The sequence below is a fragment of the Pituophis catenifer genome, unplaced genomic scaffold (genome assembly GCF_029215685.1).
Source record: "Pituophis catenifer annectens isolate HBS135680 unplaced genomic scaffold, rPitCat1.0.hap2 SCAF_2, whole genome shotgun sequence".
NCBI lineage: Eukaryota > Metazoa > Chordata > Lepidosauria > Squamata > Colubridae > Pituophis > Pituophis catenifer.
The window spans coordinates 158,864,538-158,887,298 of record NW_027256882.1 but is presented as its reverse complement, the minus strand read 5'-3'; the positions used below and the strand labels follow the sequence as shown (position 1 = coordinate 158,887,298).

General features: G+C 41.8%; 1 protein-coding gene across 1 annotated transcript; it reads right to left on the bottom strand.

Moving 5' to 3' along the window:
• Window positions 1-7,836: 7,836 nt before the first annotated feature.
• On the bottom strand, window positions 7,837-22,535 carry LOC139310274 (keratin, type II cytoskeletal 4-like). Its single transcript, XM_070934435.1, has 8 exons — window positions 22,185-22,535; window positions 21,191-21,402; window positions 19,992-20,052; window positions 18,283-18,378; window positions 14,897-15,022; window positions 12,959-13,179; window positions 8,077-8,153; window positions 7,837-7,904 (listed from the first exon to the last, which is right to left on the bottom strand). The coding sequence occupies exons 1-8, from the start codon at window positions 22,533-22,535 to the stop codon at window positions 7,837-7,839; spliced, it is 1,212 nt and encodes a 403-aa protein (XP_070790536.1).
• Between the last annotated feature and the right edge of the window lie 226 nt (window positions 22,536-22,761).

Here is a 22,761-nt window from a genome sequence, read left to right as displayed (position 1 = left end):
AACCCTCTGTAGGACATAGGAAGCGGTTCTTCCTCACGATTGTAGATGACTACACCAGGTACGGGTATGTCTACTCCCTGAGACACAAAAATGAAGTGTTCCAAAGGTTTAAAGAATTCCACAGGAGAGTAGACATGCAACACAACATGAGAATAAGGCAGATAATGACCGATAGGGGCTCAGAGTTCATGGCCAAAGAGTTCACAAGGTGGCTGAGGGAGCAGGGCATAGCGCATTACACCTCTTCACCTTTCTCCCCCTTCCAAAATGGAGTCTCAGAGAGAAAAAACGGGGTGTTGCAAACCATGATGAGATGCGCCCTGGAGGATGCTGAGATGGGGCAGCATTTCTGGTCAGAGGCATTACACTACGCCAATTACACCCTGAATAGACTGTGGTCAAGCTCTATCAATAAGACACCATACGAGATGCTATACAACAGAAAGCCCAACATTGCTCACTTACACATATTCGGCGCCCCAGCTGATGTCCACATTCCCAGGCAGCTAAGAAGAAAGGGGGAAAAATTATCAAAAAGGTTAAGGTTCGTGGGTTACGAACCGGGCACAAAGGGCTACAGATTTGTCGACAACAATAACCGTTTTGTGGTTTCCAGATCAGCCAGTTTCCACGAAAACGCAAACTGGTCGAGGGTACACTCCAATGACATCCCAACCAATAGGGTCACGTTCGAGCATGACCAAGGGGAAAGGGAGGTCAGAGAGGTCACAAGGCACAAAGCCAACCATCGCAAGGCAAGCGTCAAAGGTTGGAAAGAAGGGCACCCCTCACTGAAGATAGATGACCTAACGGATAATGAGGCAGACAACATGCAGGAAACCGAACCAACCCCCAGCAGGCCAATCAGAGGAACCAGAAACAAGCTACCAAAGAAGTTAGAGGACTACGTTATGACCATCCACAACACCCATTTCACGCCCAGCTCATATGAGGACATCCTCGGGCTCCCCCAGGAAGAAAAAGAAAAATGGATGTCTGCCATGGAGAAGGAGATGGAAAGCCTAAGGAACCTCCAGGTATACTCACCTGCCCAAGTTCCAGGGGACAAAAAACCAATAGGAACCAAATGGGTGTTCAGGGTCAAGACATTAGAGGACAACAAGGTCCTATACAAGGCAAGATTAGTCGCGCAGGGTTTCGCCCAAAGATACCCCGAAGACTATACAGACACCTACTCGCCAACCGTCAGGGCGGAGAGCGTCAAAAGCGCCCTGGTGATAGCCACCATCCTAGGCTTGGAGGTCTTCCAGTTCGACGTGCAAACAGCGTACCTGCACGCCGAGTTGGACAAAGAAATATACGTCAAGGCGCCGCCTGGATACAACAAAGGCGAGGACCAAACCTGGCTGCTGAACAAAAGCCTGTACGGACTCAAGCAGTCAGGCAAAAGGTGGTATGACTGCCTGGCCAAGGCCCTCAGATCCATGGGCTTCGAGGCCACCTCAGCCGACAAATGTTTCTTTACGAGGAGAGAAAACAACACATTCGAGGGTGTGCTCGTTTACGTGGACGACATCTTGTACATCAGCAAACACAAGGACAGATGTGACAAGTTCGCCACCGACCTGGGTAGCCACTTCTCCCTAAAGTCACTCGGGAAGATTGACAGGTACCTAGGGGTCCAAGTGATAAAAACCAACAAGGGCTTCCGCCTCTCCCAGAGAGAAAAGATCATCGAGCTGCTGTCCAAATGCAACATGTCCGAAGCAAAACCCAGCGAGACCCCCATGCAGCCTGAGTTCCTGAAGACCATGTATGAGGAATCTGAACCCTTCACAGACAACAAACTGTATAGATCAACGATAGGGTCACTGCTATACATATCCAACTGGACCAGGCCCGACATCGCCTTAGCCGTCAATCTACTGTCCAGGCATGTAAGCAAGCCCACGTTAATACACTGGAACGCCATCAAAAGACTACTCAGATACTTAAAATTCAGCGCGGATGCCCTACTCTGCCTAGAACCAGAAACATCCGAGAAACCAAAGCTAACCTGCTATGCTGACGCTGACTGGGCTGGGGACATAGGATGCAGAAAAAGCACCTCTGGCTACGTGCTACTACTCAACAATTGCCCCATCCATTGGTACACTGGAAAGCAAAAACTGGTGGCCACATCAACCACGGAAGCAGAATTTGTTTGCCTATCAAAGGCCGCAAACAATTTAGTATGGTTCGATGACCTGCTCTGCGACATCTGGGCTGAACCCTCATATCCAATAGTTATCCACGAAGACAACAAAGCAGCAATAGAGATCTCTAGGGCCGATGCCATAGGTCAGCGTTCTAGACACATTGACATTAAATACAAACACGTCAGGCAGTTTTCAGAGATAGGATTCATTAGAGCAGTACACTGTGACACAGAGGAGCAAACAGCAGATATTCTCACTAAACCCCTACCACATAAACAACATGCTTACCTAATGTCAAAAATGCGTGTTTGCTTGTAATTCATGTCTGTACTTGTGTATTTCCTGTATGTGCGCATACATTACCCCTGGTATCCAGTTAGGCATTTAGAGGGGGTTTTGTCATGATAAATGCCTAACTATTACTTCTCCCTGACCACCCGGTCCTTCAAGGGTTAACTAACCACATATCCCATAATCCCTGTAACCACTCCTTACCTCTTGACCCCTCCTCCTGGGTACAAAAGGGCCAACCACATGTTCCACAGTTGATTCCAGATGTATACCTGAAAGAGAAAGGTACAAGGTCAGTGACCTCCAGTACCAACAGACCAACAATAAAACTACTGAAAAGAATTGGGCTATGTCTTTGAGTTATTGGGCTAGATCCAGTTTCTAACATTTTGGATAGGCATACAGCATTTTAGTAGAACTTGCTGATAGAGAGGCAGCTAATGTCTGAAGCATAAAGCAGTTAGATGGTCCAATAATTTACTACATTCAACATTTTCAAAAACATTCACAGAAAGGAAGGGAGAGATCTAGGTCTGCTTGAATATGTTAACCATATTTCACTTTCTTTGGTTATGACAGAAAACATCTTTGTAGCCTTCTTAGGCTAAACATAAAAAAAAAATCAGGAGGGTTTACAAGAAAGACATTGTATTATATTTTCTTTGATTGACCTAGAACAGACAACAAACTCACTTGGAGAAATGGGAGAAAATCACCCTTGACTACGCTAACAGGAGCTGTTGCGAAGTTAGATCACAATATCTGGAAGACTACGCTTTCCTTTAGGATTTTGGGGAGTTGTTATTTTGCAAAATTAATGCTGCGATATTTCAAAGGAAATTATAGGAGATGAGCCCGAGAGAGGGGTCAAATGCATCATCAGTTTCAAGTCCCTTCGCGCCCACAATAAACCTAGATATTCATTTGAACTGCCTGGACTCTTGATTTTCTGCGGTTGATAGAAACCTCTTTATGGGCACATCACTGTTTCTGTCTTCCTCCAAAGTCAGATGAAATCACCCTGCAATCCTCTTGCCAAATTAAACATATTAAAGAAATACAGAGATCGCTATGGCTGATCAGGGCCTTCCTCCAATTACACACAAAGAAAAAATACAAAGACTATTTTTCAATCTATGTTTCCTCAGGTACCACAGACTTGGAATAACAGAAAATTATCTCAAATGTTTCTGATTTGAGAAATGTTCGCCATTAGTAACTGTGTGCATAGTCAGAAAAGTAGTATTATTTTCTATCTTCTTTTTTATTTTGTCTTTGGTAATTTCTGCAGAATCAAATTCTCATCAGCCAGCTTCACTTATTCCTAAATTAAGCAAGTGAAACAATTGTGGCCTTTTCAAAAGGACATGGCATTGGGTAAGATGACTGTTGCAGCAGATTCCAGAACACTGAACCATGTTTAAAGGTAGTGTGTCAACATTATAATCTACCACACCTTAAATTTTGAAAAATGTTCCAGGCTGCCCTGTGAACACTTGCTGTAGCATTCCGGAAATTGCTGAAACAGTCTATTTTGTGTTGATTACACCACAACTAAAATTAAGGGTTGCATGATTTAATTTTGAGTCAGTAGCCAATTCCTACTGCTCCCTTCTCTAACTAATACTTCTTTCTATACAGTGTGTATATTAATACTAATCATTGTGGCATTGATTTTTATTTTCATCCAGATTGATGTGGTTCAGCATGATTGTTTATTTTCATAGCACAAAGGTTTTAAGAAATATGTTGGTATTATAGTCTAGCTGGAGCATAACAACTTTATGGCAAGAAGTAAGTAGATATCTCTTCGTTTGCCAAACTTAGTTTTCAGAATTTTAGGTAACATTCTAGCTACCATTAAAGAAAGAACCATTAGTACCAGTAAATGACTTTATATATTAAAGTCCAAGAAAATCATTTCTTCCTCAAGATGCTGTTAATGTAATATGTTACTATGCAGTGTAAGAAGGTGCACAACTGATCTGTATCAGAGGTGGTATTCAGCAGGTTCTGACCAGTTCTGGAGAACCGGTAGCAGAAATTTTGAGTAGTTCAGAGAACCGGTAAATACCACCTCTGACTGGCCTCCCATCTATTCTCTGCCCAGCTGATTGGGAGGAAATGGAGATTTTACAGTATCCTTCCCCTGCCACGCACACCAAGTCATGCCATGTCCACCAAGCCACGCCCACAGAACTGGTAGTAAAAATTTTTGAATCCCACCACTGATCTGTATCATATTTTTTTTGCTGAGTATGAAGTTAATTTTCCAATCATATTTCACATATGGGATGTGGAATATGGGAAAATGCATCACAATTACATTCTCAATGAGCAAATATGGAACTATTTATTATATTTACAAATTTGAAGGTAAACTGTAATACATGATGGAGTTACCTGCAGAAAGTCTCTGCGGCTTCTCTGATATGCGCTCAGAGGCATATTATTTGGGTTTAGGGATTTCTTTTTCTTTTATTATAGAGTTATTGAGATGTATTCTGTATTTTCAGGGGGGCTGCACCAAGGGAGGTTCATTCAATTTAATTAGTACACATGTTGTGCATTGGCCATAAAGGTTTGATTTGATTTGATTTGAGGGAAGGTAAAGCACAAACATACTTGCGAGATTCTGCAATTATCGTCTATCTTATTAAAGTATATTTCTAGTCTTCCCATAAAGCCTTCTTCCTGATCTGGTCTACCCTGAATAGCAGACGTCCTGCTCTTGAATCAAAAGTTGCATCCCTTTCTGGATCGGGACTCGTTACGCACGGTCACTCACGCCCTTGTCACCTCACGCCTGGATTATTGTAATGCTCTCTACATGGGGCTCCCCTTGAGAAGCACCCGAAGGCTCCAACTGGTCCAGAATGCGGCCGCGCGGGTGGTAATGGGAGCAATGTGGCGCTCTCATGTAACCCCCCTCCTGCGCGAGCTGCACTGGCTCCCAGTGGTCTTCCGGGTGCGCTTCAAGGTTTTGGTTACTATCTTTAGAGCGCTCCATGGCTCAGGACCAGGGTACTTACGAGACCGCCTCCTGCCACCAATAGCCTCTCACCGACCAGTTCGCTCCCATAGAGAGGGACTCCTCAGGGTGCCGTCAGCCAAACAATGTCGACTGACGGCCCCCAGGGGGAGAGCCTTTTCTGTGGGGGCACCTACCATCTGGAACGGGCTTCCCCCGGAGTTACGAAACATCCAAGACTTACGCATTTTCCGCCGAGCCCTGAAAACATTTCTATTCCAACAAGCTGGTCTGGCCTAACTCTCCCTTTTTAATTGGCTTTTAAACTGTCTTTTAAATTGGGTTTTAAACCTCTTTAGATAAATTTGGATGTTTTTTAATCTTTGAGCCTAAATTACTTAATCTGTTTCTTAATAGTTTTTAACTTCTATATGTATTTGTATTTATTATGGCTGTTCACCGCCCTGAGTCCTTCGGGAGTAGGGCGGTATACAAATATGAAAAATAAATAAATAAATAAATAAATAAATAAATAAATAAATAAATAAATAAATAAATGTACATTCCAGTGCATTCATGATCTTAACATACCTGGAAAGCACCTATCTGATGGGCCCTGGATCTAACACTCAGATTATATCATTGCCTAGGACATTTAACACCCCCCCCAAATGCGTCATAATCCAATTTATCCAAATCAGTTTACCTTAACTTTGGGAGGAAACTGCTATCATTAATTGGCATTAATGAATTAATTTAAATAATTATATGTTTTAAACCCAAAGTGCAATGTATTAAGTCTGCTGAAGTAGGAAGTAACATCTGTTCATTGACCAATGATCTTCTTCTGATGTGAATTTAGTAACACCACCAAATATGTTGAGCCAGCAGAAGATTCGTCTTACAGTATTCATCGAACGGAAACCGTGCACCATGGAAGTTGATTCCAGCTCCGCTACATCCTTGGTGTCATGGAGTACAATTAAACGACTAGTTCTGAAACTGGCTAAATGACAACTAGATCCCTGCCATCTCCTGCTAAAAGATTGCCAAGGAACCAACATTCCGATTGTCGGAAGTGGCACATTCCGATTACAATTTAAGAAGTTTAGTGGATTATTATCACTAGTCATCGTGGAAGGAAAATTCCCCAGCCTGTTGGGCCTTAATTGGTTCGATGCATTAGGTCTAACTATACAAGGGGTTAATGCCATCTCATCATCTGAACTGGACATGTTATGTAATGAATTCCCCTCAGTTTTCTCTGAGGAATTAGGAAAATACACCGGACAACCGGTTTCGTTCAGTCTCAACCCTCAAGTGCAGCCTTGCCGCTTTAAGCCGCGAAGAGTACCATTTGCATTGCGACCAAAAGTGGATGCTGAACTTGACAAATTAATAGCACAATGTATCCTGGAGCCTGTTGAGTACGCACCATGGGAAACCCCCATTGTTATTGCCATGAAGGCGGATGGTTCAGTGCGCATCTGCGCAGATTACCGAGCAACAATTAATCGTGCATTACAGGCGCATGCATACCCTGTTCCTGTTGTGCAACATTTGTTGCACTCCTTGGGTAGTGGCTCCGTATTTGCTAAATTAGACTTAGCACAGGCATATCAACAATTGCCTGTGGATGACCAAACAGCGGATGCACAAACTATAGTGACACACTGGGGTGCTTTCCGTTGCCGTCACCTCCAATTTGGGGTTTCAGTCGCCCTGGAAATCTTCCAGAGCATGATGGAGCATTTACTTAATGGAATTCCCGGGGTTGTACCGTACTTTGATGACGTATTAGTATCAGCCACCAGCACCACCGAACTCCTTAAAAGACTCAGATCGATTCTAACTGAATTCCAGAGAGTGGGGCTCAAAGTTAAGCAAAGCAAATGTATTGTAGCTGCTTCCAAAATCAAGTTCTTGGGTTTCCTAATTGATGGTAAGGGTATACACCCTACAGAGTCTAAGACGAACGCTATTTTACATGCCGCTGCTCCCACCAACAAGGCCGAACTTCAAGCCTTCTTAGGCCTTTTAAACTTTTATGCAATTTTCATACCACACAAGGCATCTATTGCGGAACCTTTGCATCATTTGCTGAACCAGGGGACACGTTGGAACTGGGATTCAACTGCAGCCGCTGCATTTACTAATGTCAAACGTATACTCGTTTCAAACTCTGTCCTCGCTCACTACTGCGAGTCCCTACTCCTTGTACTAGTGTGTGATGCTTCTCCTTATGGGGTGGGAGCAGTCTTAAATCACCGTTTCCCTGATGGCCGTGAAGCCCCCGTTGCATTTTTCTCCCGGACTTTGGCTTCAGCAGAGCGAAATTATTCACAGCTAGACAAGGAGGCTCTAGCATTGGTAGCTAGAGTCAAGCGGTTTCATCATTACCTATAGGTCGACCTTTCACACTAGTGATGGATCATAAGCCTCTGCTTGGTCTACTAGCAGCTGACCGTCAAACTCCGCAATTCCTATCCCCGAGATTCACCAGGTGGTCTGTGTTTTTATCCGCCTATGACTACACGCTCCTGTATGTGCCAGGCAAGAATCTGGCCCATGCTGACGCCCTCAGCTGATGCCCCGTGCCAACGTTGCTCTCTGACCCAGCTCCCGCCTTGTCAGTCCTGATGATTGAAGACTCACCTTTCGTTTTGACGGCGGCTGACATCGCTCGAGTTTCATCCCGCAATCCAGAGATCTCCACAGTCATGGACTGGGTGCTAAGGGGGTGGCCACAAGAGCCCATGGACATGATAAAATGGAATTATCTACCATGGGGGTTGTTTATTGTGGGGACACAGGGTGGTGATTCCAAAATCTTTATGGGATTCTGTGTTAAAATCATTGCATTCCGGACATCCAGAAATAGTCTGAATGAAGGCTCCAACTAGAGCCTATCTCTGGTGGCCTACTCTTGATCAATGTATCACCGACTCGGTGGCCACTTGCCACCCTTGTCAAGAGTCTCGGCCAATGCCCCCTAAGGGTAAGCCCAGGGAATGGGAAGACCCCGCTGGCCCGTGGTCCCGCCTTCATATAGACTTTGCAGGGCCATTTCATGGTCAAATTTTTTTAGTGGTGGTTGATGCATACTCTAAAGGATTGAACTGATACTTATGCACTCAACATCCTCAGAGGCCATCATAAAGGCCCTTCATACACTATTCTCAACCCACGGGTTGCCCGACCTATTGGTGTCAGATAATGGGCCCCAATTAACTTCTACCACATTTGAATTGTTCCTTGCCCAATTAGGTATCAGGCATGCCCTTATCTCTCCTTACCACCCAGCCAGTAATGGCCTTGTAGAAAGGGCTGTGAGATCCGCAAAGGAGGCATTAGGCTGCATGGGACCAGGGAAATGGCATGACCGTATAGCAGAGTATATGTTAGTGCAACACACCACCCCTTGTCAGGTTACCAATTGGAGTCTGGCAGAATTACTGATGGGTCGCCAGCTGCGTACAATTTTGGATAGGTTACACCTCCGTTACGCCCCTGCCAAGCCTTTGGATTCAAGTAGGACATCTAAACCTTTTGGTGTGGGTGATAAAGTATACGCCAGGAATTATGGGGGTCAGCCATTATGGTTACCAGGTAAGGTGGTGGATATTACAGGTCCATGCTCATATAAAGTTGATATGGGACAAGGCAAGATTTGGAGATGTCACCAAGACCAGCTAAGGGTCAGAGGGAGTACTGAACATGATATAACAGAAAAAGAGAACCAGGCAGGAGAGTTTCAGCCAGGGGTTAAGGGGCATACCAGAAGCTGAGAAGCTACCAGATGCTGAGCAGCAGATTTTGAGTCGACAGATTTCTTCGGACAAGACAAACCCCGGGGGGGGGGGATTGAAACACAGGTCGAAAGCAGTAACGTACCTGTAGTTATTAGAACTGCTGGGGAAAGTAATTCCTCGCAAGAGTCTGTGAGTGAGGCAGGATTAAGATGTTCAATCAGAAGCTGGCGCCGACCGGCATATCTCCTGGACTACACATGCGCCATCCAGGTGGAAAGGGGTGCAATGTATTAAGTCTGCTGAAGTAGGAAGTAACATCTGTTCGTTGATTGGTTAAAGTAACATTCTGTTTGTTGATTGGTTAAGCCGCATGACAGCTGGCAAGATAAGAGCTGTCAGGCAGAGTTCTAAGCAGTTTCAATTATAGCTGTGGCAGTTAGCACAGCTGTTGTTAATAAACAGTTAATTACATGATCTTTGCATTGTCCATCGTCATTGATCAAGCCAATACATTTCACAAAGCAATCAAACATTTTCACATGATACCAGTGAAATGCACACTGCACCCACATATCAGCTGCCTAGGTTGGAGCTCACTTCTTAGTCCAGACATTTGGGCATTTCAAGGCAAAAGGCCTTTGTCTAAGAGGTAAGAAAGAGAAAAGAGAGCAGATATTTCAGCTGTAAGAAAATTCTTTCTAGAGCAGGGATGGGGAACAATGGCCCTTTTATGACTTGTGGACTTCAATTGAGCTTCAATCTCAAACTGCCTACTGTGGACCTCACCCATTCCTAAGAGGTCCATAAAGGGGGCCTGCATAAGCACACTAGCGTGCCTACCGTCCCTGTCTTACTGTCCCCATTTATTTGTATTCATTTCTTTCGTTCATATCCATGTTTATATTTATACCTGTTATCTTGTACATGTTTGACAAACTAATAAATGCAAATACAAATTCCCAGAATTGAATTGGCTCAGGAATTCTGGGAGTTGAAGTCTGCAAGTAATAAAGTGGGGCATCGTTTCCCCACCTCTGTTCTAGAGAGTGCTGGATAGGAACTCGTGGGTGAAGTCATTCTAGAAAGGCTTTGCTAAGTAGCTCCTTAGTCACAAAGTGCTTAATGTTGACTTGTTGATTCAACCTTACCTGGAAAGAAAATGATTTCCTTCTCTGTGTAATTAGATCTGTCTGGGAGCAAAGGAGGTGATGGGAAAGGGAGAGCTTGCTTGCTTGCTTGCTTAGCTCACCTCAAATTCTCATGACACCTCCTCTAGCCTACCTGTGTTGAGGGGAATGCAATTCAGGATGGGGAAAGCCAATTTCAGAATAGCAATGAGTAAGACAGTTGCAAGGATCATTTTCAGTGGGGAAAAAAATACATGATGGTGATTTTTATTGAATCCCATCCTTCTGGCCAATTCAGCTCCATGTTAGAAATGGCAACTTCATTGGCATATTAGGGAAGGGCTGAAGTGGGAAGGAGTGGGCAATCATTTGGAAGTCAGAGACTAATATGTCTTTCCCCACCCCCTGTTATTTTCAGCATCTGGAATGTGATGTCACACAAAATGACTTGTTTCTTCCAACTTGGAATATGAACCTTTGTTCAATTTCAGTTCCAGTGTGCGCCTGCACCTTATTCCTTTATTAACTCTTCAGATGAAAAGGTTTGGCTTGCAAAATTCCCATTTCGATATCTTACTAGCTTGTGATAGTTTTGATATTGGGTTCTTAAATGAAGTGCTGAATAAAAGATATGAGATCTGTTTTTTGGGCCTATCTCTGCACAATTCTTTTCCGTTTAATAGTCAGGGAGTAACAGAATCTTGGTAGTGAATGCAATGGAGAAGGGTTTTTTCCTCACTATAGTAGACTCACTGGAGAAGAGCCTAATGCTGGGAATGATTGAGGGCAAAAGAAGAAGGGGATGACAGAGAATGAGGTGGCTGGATGGAGTCACTGGAGCAGTAGGCGTGAACTTAAATGGACTCAAGGGGATGGTAGAGGAAAGGAAGGCCTGGAGGAACGTTGTCCATGGGGTTTGTGATGGGTCAGATATGACTTCACAACTAATAACAACAACATAGCAAGACAGAAGGTTTTTCACAAAATTAAAAAAAGATGTCATGAGTAAAGTAGCAGAGGGCATGGCCAAATTGGAATTCAATGCAATGGCCTTCACCTGGAATGAACCGCTTTTAAAATTTCCATGATTGTATCATTACACAGATGATGAGAATTTCCAAGGATGAGTACTCTTCAATGTACAAATAATGAACAACCCCTCCCTATTAGTCATGGCACCTTTCCCCCCCTTTCACAGTACAGAATAGATATTTTTCATGAAGTTTGCAAATTAAGATAGTTCCTATTTGCCTAGTGGTGCTTATATGTTTTTTTTATCTAGCAGTTTATTACATAAGCTTATTAGCCTTTTGTTTATTTTAATGTCAACTGCTGTTTAAAAAAAGTAAAGCCCCCTCAGAACCTTGGGAAGATGCAGATGCAATAAGAAAAGAGAAGAACACAATGTACTTTGTGTGCATTTAGTTTATTACCTACAAGACAGAAAAGTACAGCAAAGAGCAAAACAAGTAGGTGTAGTATCATGAACAGATAATTGTCAGAGTGCCTAAAAATTTCAAGCGGGAGAGCAGGCGGGCGGGGGTGAGTGGTAAGTGGGCGGGCAGGGTGAGTGGGTGGGTGGGGTGAGCAGATGAGTGGGTGGGCGGGGGTCAAGTGATGAGTGGGTGGGTGGGTGGAACAGGTGGGAGGGGGGGAGCAAGCAGGTGCGGGGAGCGAGTGGCCAGGTGGGGTGAGTGGGCATGCGGGGGGTGGGGCTAGCCAATGGTGGGATTTGCCAGTTCTCAGAACTGCTCAAAATTTTCACTACCGGTTCGCCTGAACTGGTGTGAACTGGCTGAATACCACCTCTGCTACTAGCACTGAAGATGTTGCCTCCTTTGGGTAATGAAACATCTGCAAGAAAATAACCAGTATCAGAAAGCACCAAGAATCCCTCATTTCAATTCTGAGCTACTAATATTTTCATCTATCAAATCTAGATAAGTTGTTCCTTTCCATCGTTTGTGAAACTGTCAGATAGCGTCCTGTCTACTTTCCTTTCTTCAATTTTACTTTGTATTACTGGACCATTTGCAGACAGTAGATGACTTTTCACTCTGACACTTGGTTTTACTCTCAGTGGAAATGGATGTTTTAGATCCAGTCGGTTTGCATCGACAGGAGCCTCCGGCCTTCTCACTGCATTCCTTTCCTTGTTTCGTTGCACTCTGAGAACTGCATGGGGAGTTGGTCACAGCTGGAAAGAAAACACACACTGAATGGTTATTCCTGAAACACCTTTTTGGGAAAAAAAAACCAAGCAAACAGGCAACTTAGTACTTACAGATACTGATGGAATTTGAAGAATCTCTGGATATCCTGTGGAGGGGAGAAAACATTCACTTGTTTTTTCTTGTTCAACTTCCAGGCCTGCCTTTACGCTGTTTTAAGTTTATCATCTTCATTCTTTCCTCAAGAATGAATCCACAGCGTCTATACCCATTTAATGCAGAATACAAAAAGTGTTGCTCAATGTTTCATCATCTCTTTTGTTTAAAAGTGCTATTTGAAGGATTTTAAAATATCTCCGTATTGTACTGTTACATATATTCAGAAGTAACTGGAGTTTGGGCCATATAATGCTTGCTGACAGGGATCCTATAAAGCTTGATCTAGAATGAATTAAATAACTAAAATAAATTAACATAGGAGACTCACCTCTCTTCTTCTCCCTCCAACAAACATTTGTAAGCTGCAATCTCAATATCAAGAACTATCTTCACATTCAGGACTTCCTGGTAGTCACGTACTAGGCTGGCCAGTTCATCCTTGCCATTTTGAAGGGCCTTCACCAGCTCAGCATATTTCTGTTGACCTTCCACGGAGGCTTGTTCACCTCCTTTGGTTGCCTCACAAATTGTCTTCTTGAGCTCTTCGTTCTGTAAAAGTGATAGGGTTGGACATGTTATCACCCACCTCTTAGTCCCACACAACTAGTGTGCAGCCCTTCAACAAATGTATCTAGAAATGTATGGCTCATATCCTTAAAAAACATGGAATCATGTTTTTTAAGGATAAAAAACATGAATCCGTGGAATCATGGAAAAAACATTAGAATCTTTGCTTCATTCATTCAAGGAAAGAATAATGAAATCCATTTAACTAGTTGCCATTACATCTAATAATTCAGGCTCTGTCCTTCAACATATTATCTTCTTTTTTCCCCAGAAAACCCAATGGACAACATATAACTTTTGGGACAACCTGACCAATCTTGTCCCAGACCTGGACATTAATCAGCATTGAGTATTCCAGAAGGGAGATGATTAGGGAAACCCATAAGTGAAGATTGTAGACAGTAGACTTAACTGGAAAATTGAAAACCATCCAGTAAAAAAAGTAATGGTAAACCAGTTGTGTGATCTTGCCAAGAAAACCATAGCATTAAGGACTGAGCTCAAGACTTGAGAACATCTTTATCAGAACAAGAGATGTTGGTAGTATGGGCTAATACAGGTCTTGCATATGCTTTTGTACAATTTCCTCCAACACTCAGAAACAACATACAAACAATCCCCATCATACTTTTAGCATACAGATACCAGTTTCTTTATACCAACCGCATACTGGAAACAGGAATGTGGATATGTTGTAATCAGAATATTGGGAATTACTATACCTGTGGAGCATAAATATCCTATGGCAGTGATGGTTAACCTTTTTGCCATCGCGTGCCAAAAGCGGGGGGAGCGGGGGGGATCGTGCGTGCGTGTGCCCACACCCATAATTCTATTTGCCCTGCCCCCCCCATGCATGTGCACGTGACCCACCAGCACACACACACACCCCGCTTTTGTACACAATGGCACAGTAGGCCCAGTAGGCCCGTTTTTCACCTCCCCAGGCTCTAGGAGGGCGAAAACAGCTCCCCCCCGGAGGCTCTCCGGAGGCCGAAACAGCCCATTTGCCAACTTCCGATGGGACCGGAAGGCCCGTTTTTTGCTCTCCCCAGGCTCAAGAGTCTTTCTAGGAGCCTGGGGAGGGCAAAAACAGCCTTCTCCACCCCCCCAGGCCCTTTGGAGGCCGGAAACAGCCTGTTACCCTACTTCCGGTGGGCCCAGAAGACCCAAAAATTGGCTGAGCTCACGTGCCCACTGATATGACTCCATGTGCCACCTGTGGCATGCGCGCCATAGGTTCACCATCACAGTCCTATGGCATGTAAAAATATTTTTGTACAGAATATTAAATGCATATTCAAACAAGAAAGTTCTATTTTTCACTTTAAATGTCATTTTTTTCAAACATGATTTAAATTTGTCAACATTTTCATGAGAAACGCTGTCAATTTTAGGTCTGTTTGCAAAAAAGAAGAGATTCAAATTCTTCTTACCTGGCTTCATATCTTCTTAATGTTTCACAACTAGTGTTTGTAATACCTTTGCCTCTTTACTAATTACACATAACTAGTGAAACAAATTCAGATTTTGGAACTAAAAATAGTAAGCACAAATAAGCTTCTTTACACAAAGAGGCACCTTACATATATTCTATAGTACTCATTCATGAATTATTCCATTGCTAATTTGAAATTTGAATTATTCTGCCAAAAAAACCCAAACCCTAGTTGTTTAATTTGCATTGCTTTAGTCTTACCTCCTTCTGCAAACTCTGAATTTCACACTGGACTTTTTCAACTTGTTCAATAAGTTCTGAAATCTGCTGTTCTCGATTCTTCATATCCCATTCAAAACGAGATCTCTTACTTTGAGCCTCTTCATACTAAAGGTGTCAGTATAACAGCTTTCTTTAACATTATCACAATCATATGTTTACATTACAGCTTTTCCATGCTAATCATAATTAAAGTGGCTCACGACATTGAAAATATTACAAGGCAGTTCGCTATCAAAGCAATTTTTTTGGGGGGGAGGGGAAATCTTTATAAATGCAAAGTAAGATTATGCCACCTGCTGAAATTTATATTTTTAAAGAGAATTTTTTAAAAAATTAGTCCAGATCACTGCAAAAATATCTAACTTATCTAAAATTAATAATTGTCTGGAGAATTCTGATGATCTCAGCTTGCCCTCATTAGCAGTTTTTGAACTTGGTCTAGTTTGCCTTTTTCAGCCAGTTGAAGATGAGACAGAAAGAAGAACAGGTATCAACTTTTGCAGGATTCAGTGTCTGATAGCTACATGGCTACAAGCAATGGAATCCTACCATTTAGCAATGGATTGTTGGCCACACTTCTGCTGAGTATCTCTTATTGTTTACCTGGGATGTCTATCAGTCTTGCCTAATCCCTTTCTTCCAATAAATTAGTGAGAAAGTAGGGAAGTAGGCAGAATGGAAAGCCATCCAATGGAAGCTGTAACTCAAAAATGCATGGTATACATGTGGTGGTTACAGGAGAGTTGCTGACATTATGGCCATTCTACTGTAACATTTGTTTGAGGGAGGACCAAGAAAGAGCCAGGCAGAGCAGCAAGAAGATGTTGAAGACTGAGGAAGACATGCCATTGCTGTCCTTTACAACAGACAGTAGTGGGTTTCACATATTCTTACCACTGGTTTGCCACACACGTGCACCCTTGCTTTGCACATGTGCATGCCTTCCGTGCATGTGCCTGGCCTTCCACGCATGCGAAAATGTGGCTAAATAGGATGGAATTACACCGGGGCGGGTGGACTGAGCCACCCGCAGTCACCACTACCAATTCGCCTGAACCAATCCGAACCAGTTGAATACCACCTCTGACAACAGAGGATACTCTCCTGTCACTTATATCCGAGTAAGATTCTTCTGCTAGTTCAAGAGGCCTTTGTATATGAAATGAGAAGTAGCCCTATTTCTTATGAGCAGTCTCCCCAAATATATTAAGAAGCTAGATTGGTAATCAGTCAGCAAGGAAGCCACAAACATATACAAAACTATGCTTAAAAGTTAGCAGAAGTGACAAGAGAAATAAGCAGGGAACATCTATAAGATTGAGAATATCTTGGCGATGTTTCAACGAGGTCCCACTCGTCATCTTCAGGCTAGTGTCTTCGGCTTCATGCTTGTGCGAGCATGAAGCACGAAGCTGAAGACACCAGCCTGAAGATCTTTGCAGATTAGTCGGCTGTTTCGTAAAATCCTGTGTGGGTGAGGTCCTTGATGTGTGCCCATTAGTCTTTTGTGTTTTAACGACCTTTGTAATGGGCTGTGTGTTAACTCCTTCCTTCCTTACATCAAAGGCACCACAGGTAAAATCAGCAAAATTCTCCATAAGCACAATATCAAGACAGTCTTCTGCACTGACCAAAAAATAGCCAACATCTTAAGAAACCCCAAAGACAAGATCCAGCTAGAAAACCAAGGACTCTATGAAATACCATGCAAAATCTGCCCAGCCACATACATTGGACAAACTAATAGGAGAATAAATGCACACATTGCAGAACACAAGAACGCAATCAGAAAAGAAGGAAAAACTTCCTCCCTTTTCCAACAACAGGACACGAAATTGACTTTGAAGGAACCAAATTAATCTCCAAAACTGAACACTTCAACAAGAGAATAATCATGGAAGCCATCAAAATAGAGAAACACCCCCATAACATGAATAAATGTGTGATGATACCTCCTGCCTACCGGACATCTGGAAACTAGCCCTAGTCAACTGAAGAGTCCCAGCCATGAAAATTAACACCGGACCCAAGATAACACATGACACCACCACCAATCATCCTCACCAGATTCAAACCCAAACCCATCCCATAGACGAAATACAACCACCATCCAGAAGCCAGACCATGGCGGCATCACCAGCTGCTGCACCCCCCTCCAATCCCCACACAAAACAAACTGACACACGCCATGAACACATGGTAAAACCTCAAACTTGGAGCCAAACCAAAGCCCGGGATGTGGCATCACAGCCATCTGCTCAGGACACTACATCAAAAAACTCAGGATATCACAACACTAGAACTCAGGATGTTAACACACAGCCCATTACCCAGCTCGGTAAAACACAAAAGACTAATGGGCACACATCAAGGACTTCACCCACACAGGATGTTATGAAACAGCTGACTAATCTGCAAACAACAACTCCATCAACTAATCAAGATGTAACAACACAGGCATTCAACCCGCTCACAGCAACAAAGCCAGCACCCCACACCTCCCCACCAATATTTATAGAGAGACGGCAGCTCCGATCACGCTTTCCTCGCACAAGCACGAAGCCGAAGACACCAGCCTGAAGATGACGAGTGGGACCTCATCGAAACGTCACCAAGATACTCTCAATCTTACACGGGAAAAGACCTGAATACACCAAAACTTGCATACCTCTATCCGTGAAAATCTACGAAAACACACACACACACACACACACACACACACACACACACACAGAATATATATAAACCATTTGGTATAAAATGGTTTGTCGTGAATGCGACTGCTTGAGGGCTCCTGGATTGGAGCTGAAAGGCGAATGAGATGCAGTATGCTCCCTCCCACATGCTGGGGTAGACCAGGTGTCTCAACAGAAAAACACTGTATCTCTCCCCTGGCTCAAGCTGATGAAGGGAGGAGAACTTGTGGCTCAGAGGTTAATACAACTGCATAACATGCAGGCATATATATATATATATATATATATATATATATATATATATATATATATATATATATATATATATATGGTGTGTCAATATCAGTAGGTCTCTTTTTTAAAAACAAATAAAAATTACCAATTTTTGCACTGATGTGAAATACCTTGTTTTGGTAAAATTTATCTGCCTCCGCTTTACTTCTCTGCATAATTTCCTCATACTCTTTTCGGACTAAGGCTATGATGTTGTCCATGTCAAATTTTCTACTGTTGTCCATTTTCACAACCACATCCAAGTCTTGGTCTTGTTTGTCAAGCTGTTCTCTCTCCTAGATGTTGATTCAAATGCATTGTCAGTTCTGTTGACTAGGCCAAGTGGCAGTCACGCAAAGGAAAGAGGATCTCTTCAGTGGGTCCCTCCCTACTTACCTTCTTATATACACATTTCAAGAACTTGATCTCTTTGGCCAGGAGACTGACTTTCTTCTCCAGCTCTGCATTATTTGAAAAGATACAGTCTACATCCTAAACAGATGACATTCTTGAATTATATTCTTTTTTATGGGAAGACTTCCAAAGAAAGGGGGGAATCAGAATTCATTTAAACCATTAAGAGGGATCAAAAGTTATTATAAAAATTTAAATAAATAATAACAACAATCATGCCATGATTTTTAAATCCATTATTCCCAAGTTCCATGTCCCCATGTGATGGCTCTTAAACTCAAGCGGGATATCTCCCTTTTTGCCAAGGAATTTATTCTATTATTTGCAAAAGCATTAAGTAGAAAATACATTTTTCTTTTGTTCTTGAGTAAAAATACTGCGCTGTTGAAGGCACCTTTTCTTCTTTTCAGCTATTTATTTTAATTAAACACATCATACAAGTATTTGGAAAAGATGAGGCAAATGAAATATTTTTAAATACACGCCTAAAGTAAGATCTTGCATACATGAAAGGGTGAGTCCATTTTTAAAAATTATTGCTATTTTATATTTTATTTATTTCTGTATTTATTTCTGCAGGGTTTTTTAAAAAATTTTTTTTGATATGTTCTTTTAAGTCTTGATTTTTAATCTACAATTTCATAACATGTTTCCTATCAAAATATAATAATATTTGTAATGGTATTTTATAGTTTCTGTGTTCACGTCACATGCTAAACTTGTTTTATGCTTGATGTACAATTAAACCAATTAGTTGATAAATGTAAACCTGGATCTATCAGCTAACTACACTGGAAAGTATAGGTAGCTGGTAGAAGGTAGGTGATGTATACAGCATTCTATGACTCATAAAAAATCTGACCTGGATAAATTAACCAAACTTAATGGGTTGTATAAATGAAGCTATTTGTAATAAGATTTTTTTTGGGGGGGGAATCAAATGTTTTGCAACCCAATAAAAGAAGAGAAATTACAGGCTCGTATGGAATAATGTGAGGAATATGAAATAAATGTACCACTAAATTGGATAGAAATAGTACTGGTTGAATAATTAAAAATCCATACATTTTACATTTGCAAAATTACTCTCTTTAGTATCTGAATACTGATTCAATGTATAATTTAGAAAGTTTTATTAATCAGCATAGCTATTTCTCCATCACCCATTTTAAACATACTACTCCAAATTCACCATTGCAAAGATATCATTGCAAGACCATACTGCAATGCTATTATAGGATATATTATATTATCCAAAATGTCTGGCTGATTATTTACACAAAAATATTTTTCTTTCATTCTTGTTAAAAATTAACAAGTTGGATTGCCAGAATCATTGAAAAATAATGATGATGGTAATAGTAACATCTGAAGTTTTTCCCCCCCAAATGTAACATTTATCCCATTTCTCATTATCTTGATTTAATTTTTTTAAAACTAACTTCACCAATAGCAATAGCTTGCTTCACAGTACTTTTACAGCCCTCTCTAAGTGGCTTTCAGAGTCAGCATATTGCCCCCAACAATCTGCATCCTCATTTTACCCACCTCGGAAGGATGGAAGGCTGAGTCAACCTTGAGCCGGTGAGATTTGAACTGCCAAATTGCAGGCAGCCGGCAGGTAGCAGAAGTAGCTTGCAGTACTGCACTCCAACCACTGTGCCACCACGGTTCAAAGGAGTTCTACTTACCTTCCTAAGTGCTATAATCTCTTTCTGTGCTGCAACATGCTGGTTGACTTTCTCTTCATATCTAGTGGGAAGGACCATCAAGAATACAATAGAGAGGGAAATGAATCAAACAGTAAACGTGGGTGACCTGAAGTTATAGTCTTCCCAATGAGGCAGTATTATGGTGGCTCCAAATCAGGGGTGAAATGCTCCCGGTTCAGACCGGATCGGGCGATCCGGTAGCGATTATGGCAGGTGGTTCGGAGAACCGGTAGCAATGGCAGCGCGAGGCTCTGCCCACCCACCCGGGTGTCATTACTTCCTGCTTTTAAAAGGTAAAAAAAAAGGCTCTGACCATCATGTGACACAGCTGTGATCATCAGAGCTTTTTTAAAAAACTTTTTAAAAGCATTTTTTACAACCTATTCACCCAAATAGATTGTAAAAAAAATGCTTTTAAAAAGTTTTTTTAAAAAAGTTGGCCACGCCCACCCAGTCACATTACCCCCCCAAGCCACGCCCACAGAACCGGTAGTAACAAATTTTACATTTCACCACTGCTCCAAATGTTCCTATATGTATCACTCCCAAAATATCTCTGGGAAAGAGGATTGGGAAAATAAGCGTTGTCTGACATATTGGCAAATTATGGACAGAATAATGGTCCCATGCACGAAAAACTCAGCCTCAGTTATTTCTAGTTAAAAGGAATAAGTAACAGGTGATAGTAGATTGTTCTTCCTGAATACATGGTTATTTGTTTGTTCTCTTAACAATAGTGGAAGAAACAATTTAATGCAATAACTCCCTGTTCCAAAATTCCCATACAATTTCCCCAGCTCTGTATATTACTCCATCTTCATATTCATCTCAAGGCCTGATTGACTCTTGAAATACAACCAGATGTCATTATTTCTCCTCCATTGCTTAGCGTCAGGACTTTCTTAAGCTACCTTAGGACCAAAGAAAAAGGGAGCATTATAATATGAGAAATCTGTTTGACAAATTCAGGTAGAAAAAACAATGATCTCCTTCTCAGAAAGTCAACAGGAATTAGATTTTATGCTAATCCTACTCAGTTGTAAGTCTCAATATTTTTGGTGAAGTTTGCTATCAAGTCAACACCTTCAGCATCATAAGAGACTTAGTGCAGATTTGTTAAGAAGCACAAAATCTATGTCATTTTTTAATATTCTCTGCATAATTCAAGAGGAACTCACTTGCACTTGCAATCTGCAGTTTGTGCCTTTGTACTTTCACTATCACTTTGCAATTTCTCCTTCTCATATTGCAAATATTCCAACTCCTTCTTCAGGCTTGCAATGTATTGTTCAAACAAGTACTGTAAGCTTTCAGTTGGTGGTTTAGTTTGTTGCTGGAGGTAGGCCCATTTAATTTCTAGCAGTTGGTTCTTCTGTTCCAGGCACTGCACCTAAAATCCAAGGTGAAATCCATCCACGAATCCATCAGTACATTAAAACAATCCATCAGTCAAAGCTGAAGTTCTGTTTCATAGGATGCTTTGAAATGCAAACACCATTTTAGCAAACTAACAAAGATGCAGAATGCATTATTGGGCTGATAAATGGAATTCAAATGGAAGCCAAAGCAGGAATAATTTAGAAGGTAGAATATGTATTAGAAAAGACTGGAAGAAACAGAGTCTGCTCAATGTAAATTATGGCAGGGACATGGCCCAGCAATGGTTCTCAAGGCTTCAGACTTGAATATTAAGTAGTCCAATCAAGTTACTGGCTCATTTACAAAATACTTAATAAATCACAATCATTATTAGAAGTTGGTTCAGCTTGTTAAAATGTCTACGTTTGCTTCCATAGAAACAATTTATTCAACACATGCAACCGGGCTATGGACTTTTTCAGATACACTTTAAAAGATGTCAGGAGACGAGGAAGAATACATATAAAGTAGTTACGAGAGATTATGTAAAACTTGGACTTTAGCAGTTCAACTCAAGCGAGCACTATATTGGGTGCGGAAGATAACCAAAAATAGCAATGAGCATTTCAGAACAATATTTGGACAAAAATAATACCATGTTGGCAAAATAAGAATATTTAGTGCAACAGTAATATCAAATGGTGAAAACATAGGATCAATCTAGAAATGGTACCAAATTGTACAAGCAATCCTAGTTTTATCAGTAGCCCAGTAGAGTAAGGAACTTTAAACCTTCAGATTTAAAAGTCTCACCTTATCAATGAAACCAACAAATTTGCTGTTAAGGGACTTCATTTGCTCCATCTCTTTGCATTTCACTTTCTGGATCTCGGGGGAGATCTTGACATGGAATGGCTCCAACAGTTTTGGATCAACATGTACTCCCTGGATGCTGTATCTCCTTGATACTCCTTGGATTCCACCTCCACAGCTGCCACTCTTGTGATCTCCACACAAGGATAAAGTTGTCCTTCCTCCAAAGTTGGACATTTTTCTGCTGCTCCTGGAGCCAGAATGTTGCCAGGAGCTTGAGCTGCTTGCACCACAGTGGGTCAAAGGGCTTTGTGCATTTCGTTGGCTGCCCGCTGAAATCTGACGACTCATGTTGCCTTGCTCTGATAGAAAGGGCTGCAGAGAAGAAGGGTAAATGTCTGGATATTAGAAACTTCCAATGGAGACTTTTGAGTTGGCCTCTCTTTTATGTGTTTGAGGATCTAGGCTTGGTTGCATGAGAAGATGAGGATTCATGTGGTTGGAATGCCTGGCAGCAAAATATGATCTTCAAGAAGCTAGACTGCTAGTAAACCAGAAAATAAAGGTTGAAATAAAA

Excerpts from the sequence above, each read along its gene's own strand:
- LOC139310274 (XM_070934435.1), bottom strand. The coding sequence starts at position 22,535 with ATGAGTCGTCAGATTTCAGCGGGCAGCCAACGAAATGCACAAAGCCCT. Across the intron at positions 21,403-22,184 it reads TTGTTGGTTTCATTGATAAG|GTGCAGTGCCTGGAACAGAA; the intron begins GTGAGACTTTTA and ends CTTGGATTTTAG. Across the intron at positions 20,053-21,190 it reads ACTGCAGATTGCAAGTGCAA|ATATGAAGAGAAAGTCAACC; the intron begins GTGAGTTCCTCT and ends CCTTCCCACTAG.